The 19,726-nt window shown below is 30.1% G+C and overlaps 1 protein-coding gene and 1 long non-coding RNA gene across 2 annotated transcripts in view; both read right to left on the minus strand.

The window, feature by feature from the left end:
• Positions 1–3,024: 3,024 nt before the first annotated feature.
• On the minus strand, positions 3,025–4,629 carry LOC147071868 (FMRFamide receptor-like). Its single transcript, XM_085947146.1, has one exon. It carries the CDS (start codon positions 4,509–4,511, stop codon positions 3,138–3,140), a length of 1,374 nt encoding a protein of 457 aa, XP_085803272.1. The 5' UTR covers positions 4,512–4,629; the 3' UTR covers positions 3,025–3,137.
• Positions 4,630–5,180: 551 nt separating this feature from the next.
• The window catches only part of LOC147071869 (uncharacterized), a 503,478-nt gene continuing 488,932 nt past the window's right edge, over positions 5,181–19,726 (minus strand). The window contains exon 7 of the long non-coding RNA XR_015070642.1: positions 5,181–5,303. This is a non-coding gene — a long non-coding RNA (uncharacterized LOC147071869). The remainder of the gene's footprint in view (positions 5,304–19,726) is intronic.

The raw sequence follows: 19,726 nt of genomic DNA on the forward strand, positions 1-19,726 counted from the left end.
ATAAAATTTATAAAAAAATAATATTAGATGAAATAATTTATAACAGTGGCTTAGAACGTTTCTTTCAAAACGATTATTTTATATGCAAATGAAAAAAATTTAAGTTTTTGCAATTATCAATAAACAGAAAAATATAAATTTAAGCCACATGACTAATTTATATAATATTTTTAAATAAATGAAATAATTTTTATTTTTATGACAAAAAATATTTGAGCAAATTATTATTTTTACAAGTTGATAATAAGTTAAATAGATACAATTAATATTTTTTTGTTTTTCATACTAATTAATAATGGTCATTGTGTTTTTTTTTAAAATTATATTTTGCAAATATGAGACAGTACCTAGTTAATCTATTCAAGCGAGGAAACATAATAATCGAAAAAAAAGATGAAAACCGCTTACAAAAAATATTTTAAATATTAATAGTATTGTTAAAGTCCATTAATATATTATATTTAATACAATAATATATAATAATCTGGGAAAGAGTAGATATTTACAATTTCTTAAGCACTATGTAAGGATATTGTTTCCCCTCTAAATAAAAGAAAATATTTTGAAAAATATATAAATATTTACAAATTTATTATTTACAAAAATATTGTTTCGTTTTATATCTAAGTATATTATTATAATGCATTAAGAAAGATAAAAATGCATGACTAGAAAAATACTATTGTAAAAAAACAAGCTTACGTCACGGGTTATTTAGTATTTATGTGTATAACCAAAAAAAGGAATTTAAATATTTACATTCCATCCATGCAGATATTTAATGAAATAATAAAAAAAGTCTTTTGCTATTCACGCTTTCTAAAAAAATGTAAAATTAATATTCTTGAATGTTTTTTTAGCCTACAATCTACATAAGATAATGACTACGTTAATAATAAAATTATAAAAAAATCTGATGTTTGTATTGACATTTCAGTGAATGAATATTAATATTTTTTATCTGTATTATAACATTGTATTTTAATAATGTTATTTATTTTTATATGTAGTTTTTCACGTCCTAAACTTAAAGTTGGTAATGTTTGCTCAAGTTAATAATAATTATTGAATTCGAATTATTTGGGCTACTAAAACTTTCTCCAAAACATACTAATTGAGCTTTCTTTGTTCAATTAAAATAGATGAAATTAAATAGTTTATGTTTTTTTTAATTAAAAAAATATCTACTTGAAAATGTAAATGATATTATTTTCAAACTTGTGAGTGGCTTCTATTTTTTATATTATATAATATCATACTGTGTAGTTATGGAATAATCTACATTCTTAAATTAAAAGAGACTATATTTTATGTACAACAGTTACAGATTTCAAAACAAATATTTTTTTTATAAAAGATAACATCCATTATAATATAATATTACGACAAAATATATATAAATAATTATACAATTAATTAAATTTCGATACATGCATAATGTGGTCTAATTATTAATTAAAATATTCATGATTTTGATATGAGCAATATATTATTCTAGCAACTTTCTTGAAATTAACATTTATTTTCATCTTATATACGGATAGCAATAAATTATTAGCAGTAGGTATCTCTTATTATATTATTTTTTATTGAATTTAATGCTTATATAAACAATTTATAATTTTAATCATATTTTAAAGTGTGATTAGAAATTTAATGTACTGTTATTTTAGCAAAAATTTGACGGTTAATAGCTAATATTAACATATTATTATTATGATTACTTCTGAAATTAAGCCAAAAAATATTCAATTTAATTAAAATAAAATGTACAATAGTTACTTAGCCCACATAGTCATGTGGATTAATTATTTTTTTAATACAATATGAAATTTTATTAAAATTAATATAATGTCTTTCTACTAAAAAAATGTAAGACAACAATATTATATAATTTTTTAAGGAATAATTTGTTGATAGAATGAAAAAAAATATTGTAAAAGAAAAGCTAAAAACGATTTTTCAGTAATGTAATGTTTTATAATTTAAACTTGAAATAAAGAAACAGTAAGAAAAGAAATGACTGGATAACAATTCTATGAAAAAAAAATATTTAAATACATTTTGATAATTAATTGGTTTAAATTTTATCTCATAATATATTAGAGCAGAGTTTACATATTGATATTCAACAAAAAGGTTCTAATATACACATAATATTTATTGTTATACGGTCGATTTGGGCTTTGAATACGAATGGCCTATCTAACTTTTAAAGCTTTAGATGACTAGTAATGATAGGTTTTATATATTATATTGAACCATAATTCTAACGAAAATAGACAAATAACGATTATTATCAACGGAAATATATGTGTTATAATAATTTAAATATATTACAAAGAGCTTACTGAGTATTGTTCAAAAACTGATTGTATTCTCATTCGCAAAATATAATATGTCAAGACTTATCTAAATAACCATATCCTGTCAATATCACATTCAGATTCTTATAGTACATTATAATAACATATTATCTGCTTATATTATAATAATATTATTGACTAATTGTTTTGTTTACCAGTAAATTTATACCAGTTGAAAAGATAATAATGTATTTATACAAATCTTCAGATACATTATAAATATAAATAAACACGTGAAAGTGAAGCCTACAATTTTACAAATACAATTCCGATATTTTTTGTGCTTATCGTTTAAACATATTTAATTAATTTGCATTTTTAATAGAAAAATGATTAGAAATTAATACAAAATCATACTATAATATTATATATCAATAATATTTTGGTATAATAAATAATTAGAAAACTCCAAGCAATTGTTCTAATTTTGAACTTTGATGACATTATTGAGCAACACATACATTATGTAGGGTTTATAAAACCGCATATTATATAAATAAATATACATATTATAATGTTGTTACAGTTCTTAAATAAAACATGTAAAAATATTCATTACAAGAACTCACTTGATACTATTTTTATACTTAAAAAAAAATACAAAGCATATTTAATATAAACTAAATAATACCTAATAAAACTAATAAAAATAGTCATGACGAAACGTATTGTTACACGATTTATCGATATACAGTGCTGAGTGTTAAAAACAGATGTCTACTTTTATTATAATTCAAGACACAATATTACTAATATAATAATGTAATTTAATTAAAAGACCGTAGTTGTAGTAGTACTCCCGTTTCCGCCTTCCCATTCACTGGGAGTGGCCAATGACGTGGCGTAAGTAGTTCTTGTATTGCCAGGATAATAAACACAAGGTCCAGGACTTGGTGCTCTTGATATCCTTACAGACCGTCTATCTTTACCGTTGAATTTGACAGTACCGCCATTTCTACTGCAGTTGGTATTTTGTCGATGAATTCTGACTGACTGCCTATTATCTCCGTTGGATATAAAAGAATCATCGTGAGTAGCTCCATCTGGAGATTCTCGACCTGTAGCCACCAAAAATGAATGAGTACAAAATAGTCTCAAAAATAATCGCTTGAATTTTTCACCGAATATCACGTAAATTATAAAATTTACACTGCTGTTTATAGTGACTAGTAAATTACTTGTTTTGACTAAAGGGTCTTCTATTCTATCGTAAAACGCTTCCAATATATTAGTAACCAGTGCAAGTAGGTTACAAAGGAAAAATACTATTACAACGCAGAGTAACATAGTCGCAAGACCAATTTCGCGTCTTTGTAATCTGGATAATCTTTGTCTTTCAGCATTAGCTCTCCTCACTTGTTTGTATATGCAAGCGTTTAGTATCGCCAAAGATGTAAATGGAAAGAAATACAAAAATACCATGTATAACCAGTGAATATACACCGTGATATAAAGTCCTTCTGCTCTCATATTAGAAGCTTCCACACAATAAACAGTTATATTGTAATCATGATGAATGTATTTTCTTAGCGATACTTCCCAAAACCTTGGAAGATTATATAAAAGAGAGAAAATTATGATTACAACAACATACCATCTTGCACGTCCGTATGTACAAAGAGATCTAGCTCTCAACGGATGACATACCGCGACAAACCTTTCCAGCGTTACTGTCAATGTCAAATAAACAGATACAGTCTGTGCTGTCATAGCGAGTGGGTATAAGAAAGGAGATATATGTGGATATACAAAATAGTAGTAATTGAAAAGATATCCGGTATAAGGAAAAATACCCGGCAAACCAAATAGCAAAACGGAAGTGAAAATCAAAACTGTATCACATCTTGCAAGTCCTATTAAAAGATAATTAATACTACTTCTCATCTGCGGTCTTGACAAAATAATCATCGATATAATATTTCCAAACATACCAAAGAGTCCTACAACATTCAACATAATACCGTTGGTAATAAACTCAAACAAATTATCAAATGATGTTGGATCGTATACGAATAGACAACTTGTATTCGTGTCGTTGTCGTCCATAGGTTGATCTCCTGGATCCAAAGTTGACATCGAAGGATCCATAGATTGGCTGTAGGATCCAAATAGATCCTGCAGGGCAGGAGTACTTGAAGGATCCATGATGATTTATAAACAGTTGTCACTTTTGTTTAATAGTCATTATAATGTTTTTATAATATGCACGTATTGTCTTTAGCACTTTGTTCCACGTATAGTTTATCATTTAAAAATAATAGAAAATGAGTTTTCTCACTTGAATTATACGCATATTGTTTATTTTTCAGGTCACACGTTTCACGGATAAAACCTTTTATCATTTTACTATCACTAAGGCGTCATTTTTTTACGATTTTAATCAAAGGATTTCGATTTCTGTGCCTCAACGGCACAATAAAGGTTGGATCGTTTTGATAACGAATAATAATCAGTAATGTGCATTAGTTTATTGAGACATTTTATTTTATGGTGGATTTGTATATTTGATATTCGTATTTCAATAATAACACTGCATAAACCCATTCCTTTGTAATATTAACTAACATATAAAAGATTTATTTTAAAAACAAGAATACAATTAAATTTATTTTATATCAATAGTTTATACAAAGTATAAGTATTATAAATTTAAATAAATTATTTATCGTTATGAAGTTTTCACTGCTCATACCAGATTAAATCAAACAATTTATCGATAATTCTGTTACTTTTCATAATGATACTAATAAAATACTGCCAAAAATATCAAACACCTTGAAACAAATTGGATTCTCATTGTATATTTTACATAATTTCCGGGATTGAAATGTCTAAATAATTGAAAATATCAATTATCAAATATTGGTTATTTAATTTAATTTTGCTTCCCACTCGTTATTGACGAGAATCATCATCGCTGGATTGTCTGGAAATAATCTGAAACAAAAAGAAAAATACATTTATTATACGTTTATTTTTAATAAAGATTTTTGTAATTATTCTAAAAATAACTGCCCGCGATAACTCTTTTATTTGTATTCTAAAATCATTTCCAAAATCTCGAAACTGCTAAGCAAAAAGGGCATTAATGACGCTGTGGAGAAAATTTATCATTGGTGGGGATAAAGTAGAATTTATCGTAGTAAATTTTTGGGTTTCTACCGTGTCTTTTCCTTCCTTCTTTACTTGACGTTTCGGGCTCGTTGCAGGGGCCATTATCAAGAGATGATATGTTTTATGATGAAAATGTAGTGTAGGTATGTGAATGTAAACGTCAGCAATTGCCGAGCACTCGATGGATACAGGACACAAATTTGACTTTGAAACCAAGATATTGGATCGGAATAAAGGATATGTTGCACGATTGGTAAAGGAGGCCATTGAAATCCATAGAAACCCTGAAAATATTAATAGGGATGATGGATTACGGTTAAAAACGTCATGGCTTCCGGCACTATCAACAAAATCTAATATTCGAACTGGTATCCCTGGTTGTAACGATTGACAGATTACTCTGAGCAACGTTTGCTCTTAGCTAATCGGATTCCTTTTGACATTCTTAGAGCAACGTTTACATTCACACACTTACACTACATTTTCATCATAAAACATATCATCTCTTGATAATGGCCTCTGCAACGAGCCCGAAACGTCGAGTAAAGAAGGAAGAAGGAGACACGGTGGAAAACCAAAAACATACTACGATAAAAAATAACCATGAAAGCCTCAAACATTATATAAGTAGAATTTAATTTTCAGTATTCCAATTATTGTACGTCAGCAAAAGTTATTCCGTAATGAAGTTGTAAACAAAATTTATTAAAGACTTTTTTTCAAATCACTCTTCTGTAAACTTAAAAATTGTTACTACAAATACTACATTACCGTGAGATTGATAATTTTGGCACAATTTAATCACATTAACTTAGTTTGTTAAACGCAGTTAAAAAAACAATCACAATATGTATACACTCCCAGGCTTTGATATAATCAGATAAATATAATATTGTGACTTAACCGAGAATCAAGTTCTCATTAGAAGGTTATGATTAACCAATTAGATATCATTATTTTAAACATATATCTTAATGTTTATATGAATGGTATAAGCGAAAAACTATTATACAATGCATTTTTTTTAATGAGACAGTAATACATCAAAATGTAGCACTCTTATATGTTTTATTTTAATATTAATTAGTAGAAGGGATGGATGCGGATTCGTGTCCCGCCCGGTACCAATATTTTTTCAATATATTTTTTTTCTGATAATCTATATTTTAACAATTATGTATTGAGGACGTCCCGTGGTGGTAGGCAGATTGAGCTTCGCTTGGGGGCGGCAGTTACGCGAAGGGTGGCAAATCGAGGAAAATCATTTGGAATTTATAGAAATAGCTACATAAATTTAGTAATAATGAAAATATCTTTCAATTAAAAAAATCAGCTCACTGGTTTTATCGGGTTTACGATATTTAGTTTACTTCCTTGGTGACCAGAAACCAGAGACCACACTTGCAGATTTGCAATTAGTCTGTTTGTAATGTATCCATACAACACATTTCTTAGATATTGGACGCATGAAAGGATGATAAACATAATGTATAAAAAAAATGAGGCGGCATTTTGGCGCTGCCTAGGGACGGCATTTTATCTAGGGACGTCACTGTATGTATTATACAATACAAACATAGACCCTTCCAAACTATGCGCCCTGCACCTTACCTTTATCACGAAGCCTTGCTGTGGATGTGAAATATCACCAGTTGGTTATACCTAGGTATGTCAGTTACCCAAAAATGTGGTCGCCACGCACTCTGGTGTGCTTTGATTGGGTTTACATAACTTTCAACTCTGAAAGTTATGTAAACTCTTATGTTAGTTATGGATACTCATCCATAAGAGAGATGAAAACGAAGAACAGACTATAAATTATAATTAAAAATCAAATAGAAAACTGCCGAATGATTAACACAAAATTTTTCAGTTTGATTTTTTGTCTAGATTACGGGTTCCCAATACAGGAAGGGTTACAAAGCATTTTCTAGAATGTCGCTTGCTAATAGACGACTAAAATTAATAATAAAATACAAATCGAAGACTAATTAATCAAACTAATGAAATTAGCCTTTGCGTCGACCAGGACAGACAGCCTAGTTGGCCCAACTTGAGCAGTTCTTCCATTTAGATACACATTGATGGCATTGGCACATATTGGCATGACCAATTAGAAAAAGACACAAAGAAAGGCTGTAGATTTATTTTACTTTAACCTTAACTTCACAGATGGATAAATCTCCTCACTTGTTTGTACATGCAAGCGTTTAGTATCGCCAAAGATGTAAATGGAAAGAAATACAAAAATACCATGTATAACCAGTGAATATAGACCGTGATATAAAGTCCTTCCGCTCTCATATTAGAAGCTTCCACACAAACAGTTAGATACACATTGATGGCATTGGCATATATTGGCATGACCAATTAGAAAAAGACACAAGATATATTTACGCCAACTGCAACGCTGCGGCAGAAGAGAAAGGCTGTAGATTTATTTTACACGGTCGCTTTAACCTTGACTTCACAGATGGATAAATCTCTTAGATAAATAGTTTACTTTGACGGTTGCCACTCGGACGGCATCCAACTTTAAATTCAGTGTAATAAGGTGCTTCATTTGTAATTTTTATAGAATCACTGAATATCAATGGACGTACCTAAAGATAAGTATCTATGTATCAATAAGGGTTTTCCCTCAGTCTCCACGGTATGAAAATATCATGTTTCTACTTTTTTCGTTTTGTTTAATTGGATTAATATGTGCTTTATCTTTAAAAAAAAATATCCTCAACTATCTATAATACAGTATATTCTTTATATCTGTAGTATTTAATCATGTACATAATATTTAGATCATACTTAGCACCTTAATTACTAATATAAGGCTTTAATATTAAACATGTTTTATATTCTACTGATATTCATTTGTATATAAAAGTCAATTAATTAATCCTTGCTTTAACCGTTTAACCATTTTTTCTTCTTTCCTACACAACTGTATAACTTTTTCTAATGTCACAGTTAAGTACTTCTTCGCCACATTGACATGTTAATGTGGTCCAAGTAACGTAAGTGTGGTAACAAGTCCAAGGTAACAAGGTAAAAAATGTAAGCGTGGTTACAAGTCTAAACTTACAGAACTTGCCAGTGAAACTAGAAAGTCTAATAAAAATTTTACTCTTGTATTATATAATATTTGAATATGAATTAAGTTCTAAGAAAAGGCATGTAATTAATTTTATAAAGGAAAACATTAAGCTAATCAAATTACAAATTTTCAGAGCATTAAATACATTAAGCGTAGGTAAACAAGTTTATAGTAAGGACATTTCGGTAAAGATTAACCTAGTTAGTTTCTTAATGACGCAATGAAATCATATTACGGAGACAAAATACTATTTTAACAAGAGATAGTAACTTAATACAAAATATTTCACAACTTTCATATCTTCAGACAGTTTGTTCAAGTTTTGAACAAAGTTGGTATTATTTTATATGAAAGATTGATGGCTTGGATGGATGGGAAACTTTCTCAATAGTTTATCGAAATGTTAAGAAGTACTATATATTGTACATTTCATGGACTATCATTAGAGCGAGACATATCAACTTTTTATGACACTTGTGTGGTTGATTTGATTACCTTATAAATAACTTAATAGTTTTAAGCATCTCAGATCTTGATAGAAAGACATTGTAATAAAATACAATGTACAGTAACTATTTCGCAACATTTAACCCATAGCTTACGGGCCGCACAAAATTGTGTTTTTGCTAATTACTTTTTAAATGCAAATTAACACGTTAATTAAAAGAGTCCGTAAGCATTGTGTTAATAACGAGCATGATCAAAAGTTATGGATAAGATATTCTCAAACGAAATAGCTCTCGACCATTGTATAATTTATTGTCTGTTATTAATATTGCGTTTTATTTTTTTTAAATTTCATCTGTGTTTATCTGTTTATTACGAAAGAATTTTTTTTTGCATGTTTCTGGTAAATCAAACCTCAAGGCAGACTAAAAGTTTATAATCATTATATTTTTCATACAATAATTCTTCCATATAATAAATATATGCGTCAATTCATCAAGTCAATGCGACAATCCAATGCGAAATATAATGATTATTCTCATTATACATATTATAGGCTTAATTTTCATATTATTATAAGGCTTCGCCTTCTGGAGAAAATTTGTTTTTCAACAACCAAGAATGTTGCTTTATTAACTATCAACTATAAAAATTAATGCGATGATTAAAAAATCTTGGCTTGCGATTAAGTTTTCATGAAGCTTTATCTTACAAACTTTCAACCTGGGCTAATTTACTTTGCAATACCTACTGAAAAATATTTAATGACATTGAAAGTTGCGATACTGAAAGTTGAGGTAATATTTACGTAATTTAAATTTCAGATAATATTTATCAATAAAGATAATGCTTGTACTTGTACACAATATATAAGGTTATCAAACATTATTATGAATGATACATTTCTTTACAAGGCATTTCTTTTTAGTCCTTCGTGCGTTCATTTACAATCCGTATATACTTGCAATTATTCATTTTTATGTTCCTGCCAATATCACTAATAACTGCGGTTTTCATGATACCCAGTAAATTTATACATCTATCTGTAACACATGATAGAAAACATATTATGCAAATATGGTGGAGAGAGCGAGATAGGCAGAAGACGCATTAAAAGGGGCAAGGTGAGATAATATAACAACTACGTAAACGCAAAGTCTAAATTTAAAAAATAAACTGACACGCAAATAAAGGTATCGTTTATTTTAACCCGCTACTCTCGTAATAGCTTCACAGTAATAAAGTCTAACTATGATTTTAATCAAAACAATTTTTGTCGAAGAACAAAGCCACTTCAAAAGAATGACTTTGTCCTGTAATATTTTTTTTCTAGTTTTTATATAATAATTTATCAATTGATATTTCTGGGAATGGTATGCATCTACAGCATCTATAGACTACACGTCAATGATTTTCATAGCTCTGCGTACTTGTCATAATATTATTTTATCTAAGTAGACTTTTGAGTAAGTATCTTGATAATCTAGATGATTTAAGGGACGTAATACTCGTATATAGACATTATTGAATAGTTAACGATCCTTTTAATTTTGTCGCTAATGTTATTACTTGTTATTGACATATGATCCAAGATAAACAAACTCATTAATACTGTCTTAATGTGAACTCGCTAGTAGAGTTTCGCAATCTCGGAATTGCATATTCTCCTAGATTCGTTAGTCTCCGACAGATATTTTGTACCTAATAATAAATAAAAGCTTAATAAAACAAATTTAATTAAACTGAACCATTGTAAACTAGTGAATAAATACACACGTCACCGAATAAAGCTATTTTCAGTTTCAAATTATCAAAAGTTCTTAATTGGATAGCCGAAAAAGCTTTGAAACTACAAATCACAACTAACGTGGGCAAGTATCTATTTTTATTTATTGATTGGAAAGTTTAGATTAGTCGTTGGTCTAAATTATTTTAATGCCAGTGAAATTAACAATTACTATCAGTTTGAAAGGTTGATTGAAATTGAATAAAAGAAAATTACAGAGCATGAAATATTAATTTACTTACATATTTTAGTTTTCAAAAAAGTATTTTAAAAGTAACCGAATTAATGAATTTTACAAATGTGAATCATAAATGACAATTGTCACGCGATATTCATATGTTTCATGTTATATTATATTATGCAAATTGTAAATATAGTGGCGTTCCAATACGTACCGGGATTTATAGTCTTAGAATCAAGTGGACACGTTTGTTGCATAGATAAAAAAAATCAATATGCACCCTTACAACTAACTAAGTAGAGTTAATTTTTTAAATACATCTAATATACAGTGTACATTAAAATTTAATTATAAAAATAGGATTATTGTTTAATACGCCAACATACAGAACATTTTTATGGCTAATACTTCAGCCATATGTACTGAAAATATTGAGGAATATACATCAACCTGTTGTTATTGAAAAAGGTTAACTTTAATTATAGTCCAAAGTATTTGGCAGTCAATCTTTCAGAAAAAAAGATTTGTTTGGAGAAATATAATTATTGTTATAATTGGGCTTCTGTGGGTAAAATGAGAAGGTGAATAAGAATAGTACAAATTAACATTAGAAGTGACTTAGGAATAGGTTTCACAACGTCACATACCTATTTATGCATGGAATAAGATTAAAACATATCACTTCTTTGTGAGATAAGTTAAAAACATTTTATTCCATTCTACAATATACCATGGACCTGGTAACCGGATAAAACAGAAAATGACAAAACAGAACATGACAAAACAGAACAGCCAGTGGAAAAATGAAACATTGATTTTTGTGGAATCTATTTAGGTTAGGCTAGGATAGGTCATTATTTCGTTGTACCTAGTCACCCAATCATTTTGAACATATTATATTGATTAAGATGACATATCCTAAGCTTGCCGGCAACACCGAGTTAAGTTTCGTTTATTTGAGGCTTTCTAGCGATTAGGGATGCAGAAATTAGGTAAATAATTTGATTTATTATGGCGTATTGAAAATATGTGCTATTAAAAATCAACATAATAGAGATAGGACAATTTCAATATTAAATTTATATTTTTCCTGAAAGGTTATATTTATCGTTGTTCTGTTTTGTCACTGTTCTATTTTGTCATGTTCTGTTTTGTCATTTTCTGTTTTGTCATGTTCTGTTTTGTCACTGTTCTGTTTCAGGGTTACAGAGACATTATGTAAAATGTACAATTGCGTATTATTTAACTTTGGAATTGATTTACTGCACGTGGTAAACGTGTATTCATTCATTAATTAGTATATTACTTATATTGATATTAGAAAAAAATTAATGGTAAATAATTTTATAAAATTTTTGAGATGCCACGGAGTTCGATTAAAAATTACCTGAATTAATAAAGTTTGATTATTGTATTTAGTAATTGAAGATATTGAACTTCATTGGTAGGTACTAGATATTAGTGTGGAGAATGCGCCATCAGGGTTTTTTTTTTCTAAATATCCATATGTATATAATTCTGTAAATAAATTTGTTCACGTTTCAATTAGGGTATGGTGGCCTCGGGCTGTAAAGACTAAAAGCTTCAATTCAGAATATTAATTACCTCGAACCTTTATGAAGAGGCAAATACAATGGAAAAAAGTGTAATTGTAAAGAAACCACTGATTGGTACGTATCGATTTTTACAAACACAAGGTGTATCTCATTTTTAAATAAAATATCAGAGTGATTGGAATATCAAACAGAGATTGCTAACATTCGAGTCTAGTGATTATTGATCATAAAATAATGTAACAATCGATTTATGCGAATTAAATATTTATTATGGGGTATAATAAACAATATAATCATCATTATCAGCCTGGAAGACACCAACAGCGAACTGCACTGCACTGATATAGTGGAACAACTTAACATCTAAATTGTGCATATTGCTATTTCTTCTACTGCATACGAATTACATAAAGTCAATTTAATTATTGTTAGAGTTATTATTTACAACTGCTCTTACATGAAGCCTATTGCATCATTTTATCTGATTCGGCGACGCTCAAACTACGTCATATTTCTCTCAAAACTATCGAACTTCACGTTTATACAGTATGTTTATAGTGCAATGCGACTGCAGTAAACTATTTTAGAATCGCCGATCGGTCAGTTAGTCAGTTATATAGCAGTCTATATTAATATAACATTACCTCTCTGTCCATCATTCTCTATTGTATCTTTCATATACCACTGAATAACTAGATTGTCCCTTCTTCGATCGATATACCCCGCCCCCTTTTCATATTTCAATAGACTTTATTACAATTTCCTTATTTGTTCGTTTATCTGACAACTCCGTTTTTTGTGTCTTTACGCGTTATGGTCAGCATGCACCTTTTCATACCATGCTGTGATACTTCGAGGGAGTAGTAGTAATAGTCCAAACTCTTTCATTCTCAAGATTTATTTCAACAATTCGACGTACAATCTTTTGATCATAATAATTACCTACGTACATAATATCTAATTAAATATCACAGAATATTGGGGGACACAATTTGGAAAAAAAACTCCACAAAATTAAAGCTTATTTATTATTACCGTGTTTAGTTCTATCATAATATTAGTAGTAAATTATAACCAGAAGTGTATATGATTTCGAAATATTTGACGAGGATACGACAAATATTCTTATTATTAAGGATGTGTATTTTTATGATATTAAAATTATATTTGATACATCTTTTGATATTTTAGCCGTTGATGAGATAAAGATGAAAAATTAAAAATTATCCATCATTTTTCAAGATGGTGGCCGCATGTACCTACGAGTAATAATTTTTATTGAGTGTGGAACGGATCGGTGGATGAACGCGTACATTTATCCGTTATGTTGATTTGAAATACGTGGATAAATTACAATAAAATATACCTATAAACATGTCTACCTTTTCTCTCCGTAGTTCACACGGATAAAGTGGGAAGCGATCGCTAGTTTATTGTCATCAATACTATTGATATACTAACATATCCTTAATTTCTGATCTTAACGCCACTTTGTTGATTTTTTATTACTTTCCCTAAGATTTATGCACTCCCTAATTATCTATCATTACAATCAGCAAAGTAATTAAGCACTCCAAGTAAAAGCGTATCATTATTATATTAAAATCTACCACTATACGGTTAGGACGCTAACCCGGATCTAATATCTAGAGAGATAGCTGGCTGTTACCAGCTGGCTTCACTAGTATTATATTAATATTCCTTAATCTATAATTCTTTCTTAACATCTAAATTATTTAAGAATAATTAGGAATTATTGTCATATAATTGATTTAATGCATTCATATACTGCTATATGCTAATTAAGTGATATGATAGGTTTATTATCTCACATTTAATACACATAATATTATAATATAATAAAATTACTCCTCCACGGTGAATTTTCTAATTAGGTCATGAAACCGACATCGCGAAGAAAGAGCACCCCAGTCGCTTCCTTCAAAATTAGCGTTCTATTTTCAAATACCAACTGTCACGGCATCGCCTTCAAGAGACTCGAGTAATTAGGAAAATAACCTCTTTAAAAATACATGACCGTAAATAAGAATAAGTGGAAAATACGCACTGTATTGTATCGATTTAATTAGATACCTGTCTAACACTGTGCTAGCAGGTGATAAGGGTGATAAATCAATACTGCTGAAATAGCGATATTGTTAAAAGTTTCGAAAATTGTGGGTATCATGCCTTAGAGGGATAGTCAAACTTTTCAACGAACAAAGTGTTGTTAATTAAGCAAGATCCTAAATTGCCTAAAGCAGATACTAAAATTGTAATTAAGTTAACTGATAGCTAATAGTTATGTAAGTAGGACTATTAATAGAATGTAGATATTTTGATTGCGCCTCTAACTGATTTAAATTAAATTACTATTTCCTCCTCTCAGTCGAGCATTCCTGCTTCGAAAGAGGTTACTCTCATAGACTTTTAATAGGAATGATCATTAATTACTATTCACTCATTGGATTTTAGCACTGGATCAAATACACAAAGAAACAAACTATATTAGTTGTAGAATCAACCCACAGTTTCCTAATAGATCGTCGGGTGTATATTCAACAATTTCTCACTTTCTTTAATTCAATATTCAGTGGCATCTATCGAAGATTTCACGAAGATGCTGATGTGGTCCCCGATATTATTGAAGGTTCCGTTGTGTGTGTGTGTGGTATGGTGCTTCGGGACAAAATTAAAATAACACACAGTTTTGATTTTATTGGTTTTATATTGTAGTAATACATTAAGATGAACACGGCACTAATATTAGACTGTCACATTGATTTTTGTTTGTTACGAAAGGTTTACATTATGATTATGATTTGAGGTTGAACGTTATGCGGAGTTGCTCGCATAATGTGACTGTATTGTTGAAGACCAAAAATGCAACTGATTTGATTGACTGTCATTTCCTGTTCGTATGCTATATAAATGAGCATATATAATAATGCTTCTGTTGTAGGGTGAGTAAACCTCTACACATATCATCAAAAATACAAAATCTTAAACAAGTGCGTATTTTGTACAATACGTTTCAAAACAACTACAGTAAGTACAACTAGTATACTAAACATTATTTGGTAACATCTTAATCGCAATAAGTCAAATTTAACGACGATGCTTCTATTCTATAGAATCAATAACAACAGAAAATGAAACAGAGACGTACGAGTACCTATGCCGATCTGTTGATTTTTCTCAATAATTCAAGTTTTTTTTTATTTCTTTTAAATTAAATTGTGTACCAAATAGTAATATAAATTTCGCCGGTAGTCCCGTATCGCGGCTGATATATAACAAAAATTCGTCACAAATGAGTCAAAATATATAAAAAAAAAAAAAAACAAAAAAAGGTCGATCTGAAAACATTCAATTGACAACCGAGCGCGCTATCAATTGCACAACTTAGATTGTCTCAAATTTTGGAAACACGAAGTACATATTTTTATATATAACTAGCTGAAGTACCCGGCTTCGCACAGGGTCGCTTCGTGGTTATATTTATCTTAGATATTTAAAAAAATAATAAGAGGTAATTTTTTTTTTAGTATTAAAATATCTGTGTTATACAATATGGCAATATGAAAATAATTCTAATAGGAGTATAGGTCAAACAAAAGACCACTAAATTAAAATCGAATCCAAAGTATGCAAACCAAGGCCTGAACAAAAACGATGCATGAGTGCGAGTGAGAAAGTATTCGGCACCCTTATAATCTTTGCGACACGCGCTAGAGTAAGATAAAAGGTCTACATATGTTTTCGTTAGTTTCCAAAAGTATCGCCAACAAATTGTGGAGAATCGCTTTACGTAGCATCGTAGCTCGTGTTGCTAAATTGCTATTTTTTGTGTTAGACATAAAGTCAATGGTAAATATTTTTTGTTAATTAAGTAGGAAAGATGGTTCTGTGTGTTGTATTAAAATATGGTAGCCGTACTGATAAGCAAGAATATGGTATTACGTTTCATAGGTAAGTTGATACATGTTCATGATAATTTATTTGTATATTATCATATATATTATCAGTGACCTAGTGTTTCTTTAAAATAACTTAAATTATGGATATCTTTACCTAATGGTTGCATTTTGACCGCTTAAAAATACTATATAACGTAAAAAAATAGAAAATTATATTTTAATTCTGAGCGTCTAGTGCGAGCACTTTGGGCGAGCACTACCGAAATGGTCTATGGTCTCGAACATTTGTAAACAAATGCGTTCGCTTGCTCACAAACCAAACGCATGGCACGCAGCTTCATTTAGCAATGCAACGGGTGGTGTCTAGATGTATCTATAGTCTATGATGCAAACGTTATTAATATGTAGTAAAAAAAATCAAAATTGAATGGAACAAACAAACAATAAACGTTGTATTTTATATAATACTAATTTAGAAACCTTCGCAGGTGTACGCACAACAACTCACAAAAGTTTCATCGCAATCGGTTGAATGTTATAGGAACGCATACGAATAGAAGAAGTAGATGATTTTCTAATCCAGAAATCTTCGTGGGCATGCGCACGACAACTCACCAAAGTTTCATTGCGAATAGAAGAATATAAAATAAAAGAAGAAGATGGTTGTATTAATTCAGAAACCTTTGCGGGTGATACCACAACAACTGACGAAGGTTTCATCGCAATCGGATGATTAGTGTAGGAACCATACGAATAAAAGAAGATACAATGAAGAAGAAGAAGAAGATGGTTGTACTAATTCAGAAACCTTTGCAGGTGTTGGCACAACCACTAACGAAAGTTTCATCGCAATCGAAAGAATGGTATAGGAAATATACAAATAAAAGAAGATAGAATGATGAAGAAGAAGAAGAAGAAAGAGATGGTTGTACTTATTCAGAAACCTTTGCGGGTGTTACCACAACAACTGACGAAGGTGTCATCGCAATCGGATGAATGGTATAGAGACCATACAAATAAAAGAAGATAGAATGATGAAGAAGAAGAAGATAGTTGTAGGTACTTATTGAGAAACCTTTGCGGGCGTTACCACAACAACTGACGAAGGTTTCATCGCAATCGGATGAATGGTACAGGAACCATACGAATAAAAGAAGATATAATGAAGAAGAAGTAGAAGAAGATAGTTTTTCTAATTTAGAAACCTTTGCGGGTGTGTGTACAATAACTGACAAAAGTTTCGTTGCAATCGGATGAATGGTATAGGAACCATACGAATAAAAGAAAATAGAATGATGAAGAAGAAGAAAATGATGATTTTTCTAATTCAGAAACCTTTGCGGGTGTACATACAACCACTTACCAAAATTTCATCGTAATCCGATGAATGATATAGGAACGCATACGGGACAGACAGAAAGACAGACAGACAAACAGGCATACAGACAGACAGACATTCATTTTTATATATAAGATATAACCTATACTCTTCACAAAAGTGCAAGCAATAAGTTAACAAAGTTTTATCGCAATCGGATGAACGGTATGGCAGTGCATTCAATATGAACAAACAAACAAACAAACAAACACACAAACAAATATTATTTTTTATATATTAGATATTATACAAGTAAATACTTAACACGGTGAAAAGTGTGGAATGCTTTGATTTCGAGTCAACCGGCCAACCGTGTAAATCGCTCGACATTTTATTAAGCACCATGTTTTGAACGTCTTGAATTAATTTGTTGCGTACAATGTGTTTTAAATAGATAAATAAAATAAATAAAAACAAACCACATATCAGCAGTTGCACTTCAATTTACTACATCGAAGACAAGTAAGTCATAACTACATATTTTTTACTACGTTAGTTTTTTTTTTATATTATACAACTATGACACGAAAACTATGTGACGGACGTGTAACTTTTTAAGCATGTGACATTAGTAGAAGCCAAGATCGGACGTATTGCAGTGATGTCGATAGTTAGTAACCTGAAAAGTTGTCATACATTGACGACGTAGGCGATTTTGAAAATGAAAAGCAATACAAACTGTTTCACTTCGGTCGCGTCTGCTCGTTACATATATTTATTTAACTGAAAGTTATCGGCTTAATTTCTAAATTAGTGTGCTTCGAAATCAGCCTTCACAGCCAGTGTATTCTTCTTCTTCCAACCTGTCACGTCCCAACATTGGGGCATAGGGCAAGCACAAGTTGGCGCCACTTTCCTCGGTCCATCGCCTCCCGCCATGTCAGACCTGCAGCACGTAGGTCGCTTTTGTAGCACCGCTGAAGGGTGAGGGAGGGCCGGCCACGGTGACGGAACTCTTGGGGCTGTGCCACAAGGGTACGGAGTGCAGCACTCTTTGGCAGCATCCGGAATACGTGTCCCAGCCACGTAAATCGTCTCTTCGTGATAACTTCAATCACCGAAGGCTGTTGTGTCTGCTCACGAGCTCGGGTGTTTGTAACGCGGTCGTACCATTGTACCCCCAAGATTCGGCGGTTCAGACATCGATTCTCAAAGCTCAAAAGCCAAGACTCTTGAAGCTTAGTAAGATGCCATGTCTCACAGCCAGTGTATAGCATAACATTAAAATACGCATATTGTCTAACAGGTTGTATTCTGTACTATTTATTATAAGCAGAAATAGTGCCCAATTTGTTTTTTTTTTTAATATTCGTTATAATAGCTTTTGACACCTACTTTTGTATAAGAAATTGTAATACTGAGAATTTTACATAAAACCTGTGTGTAATTCTGATTTTCTACTTATTATTTTTTATACATTATTTAAGCCGCTTATTTCATGACGGAGGAAAATGCAAAAAAAACTTAGCTGCCTACGCGGGATTGTAAGTGGTTTTTGGTTAAAAAAAAATCATTTGAATTTCACAAAAAGCTAAAAAGATTTACATACTAAAAGGAAAATATTAATAGTATTAATATTAATCCAAAATTTACGATCATAAATAAATTAAGGTAGCCAACAATTTGAGACAATCATACAGTAGCAGTCAAAGAAACGATTCAAGAAGATGATAAATGAATAATAAATTAGATTTGTATTATTTATAAATAGAAAAGATTAATAATAATATTATATAACCAATAACTATTTAAACTAAAAAATAAAAGATATTAAAATATATGTGTGATATTAGTTATGAAATAACCGTTCAAAGTTCTAATTTGTCCACTAAAGTAGTTCTGAATTACTTTGAATCGAAATAATGTATCATAGCAAAAACTTAA

The sequence above is a fragment of the Rhyacophila brunnea genome, unplaced genomic scaffold, assembly GCF_057557595.1.
Source record: "Rhyacophila brunnea isolate RB1 unplaced genomic scaffold, BYU_Rbru_1.0 scaffold_2, whole genome shotgun sequence".
NCBI lineage: Eukaryota > Metazoa > Arthropoda > Insecta > Trichoptera > Rhyacophilidae > Rhyacophila > Rhyacophila brunnea.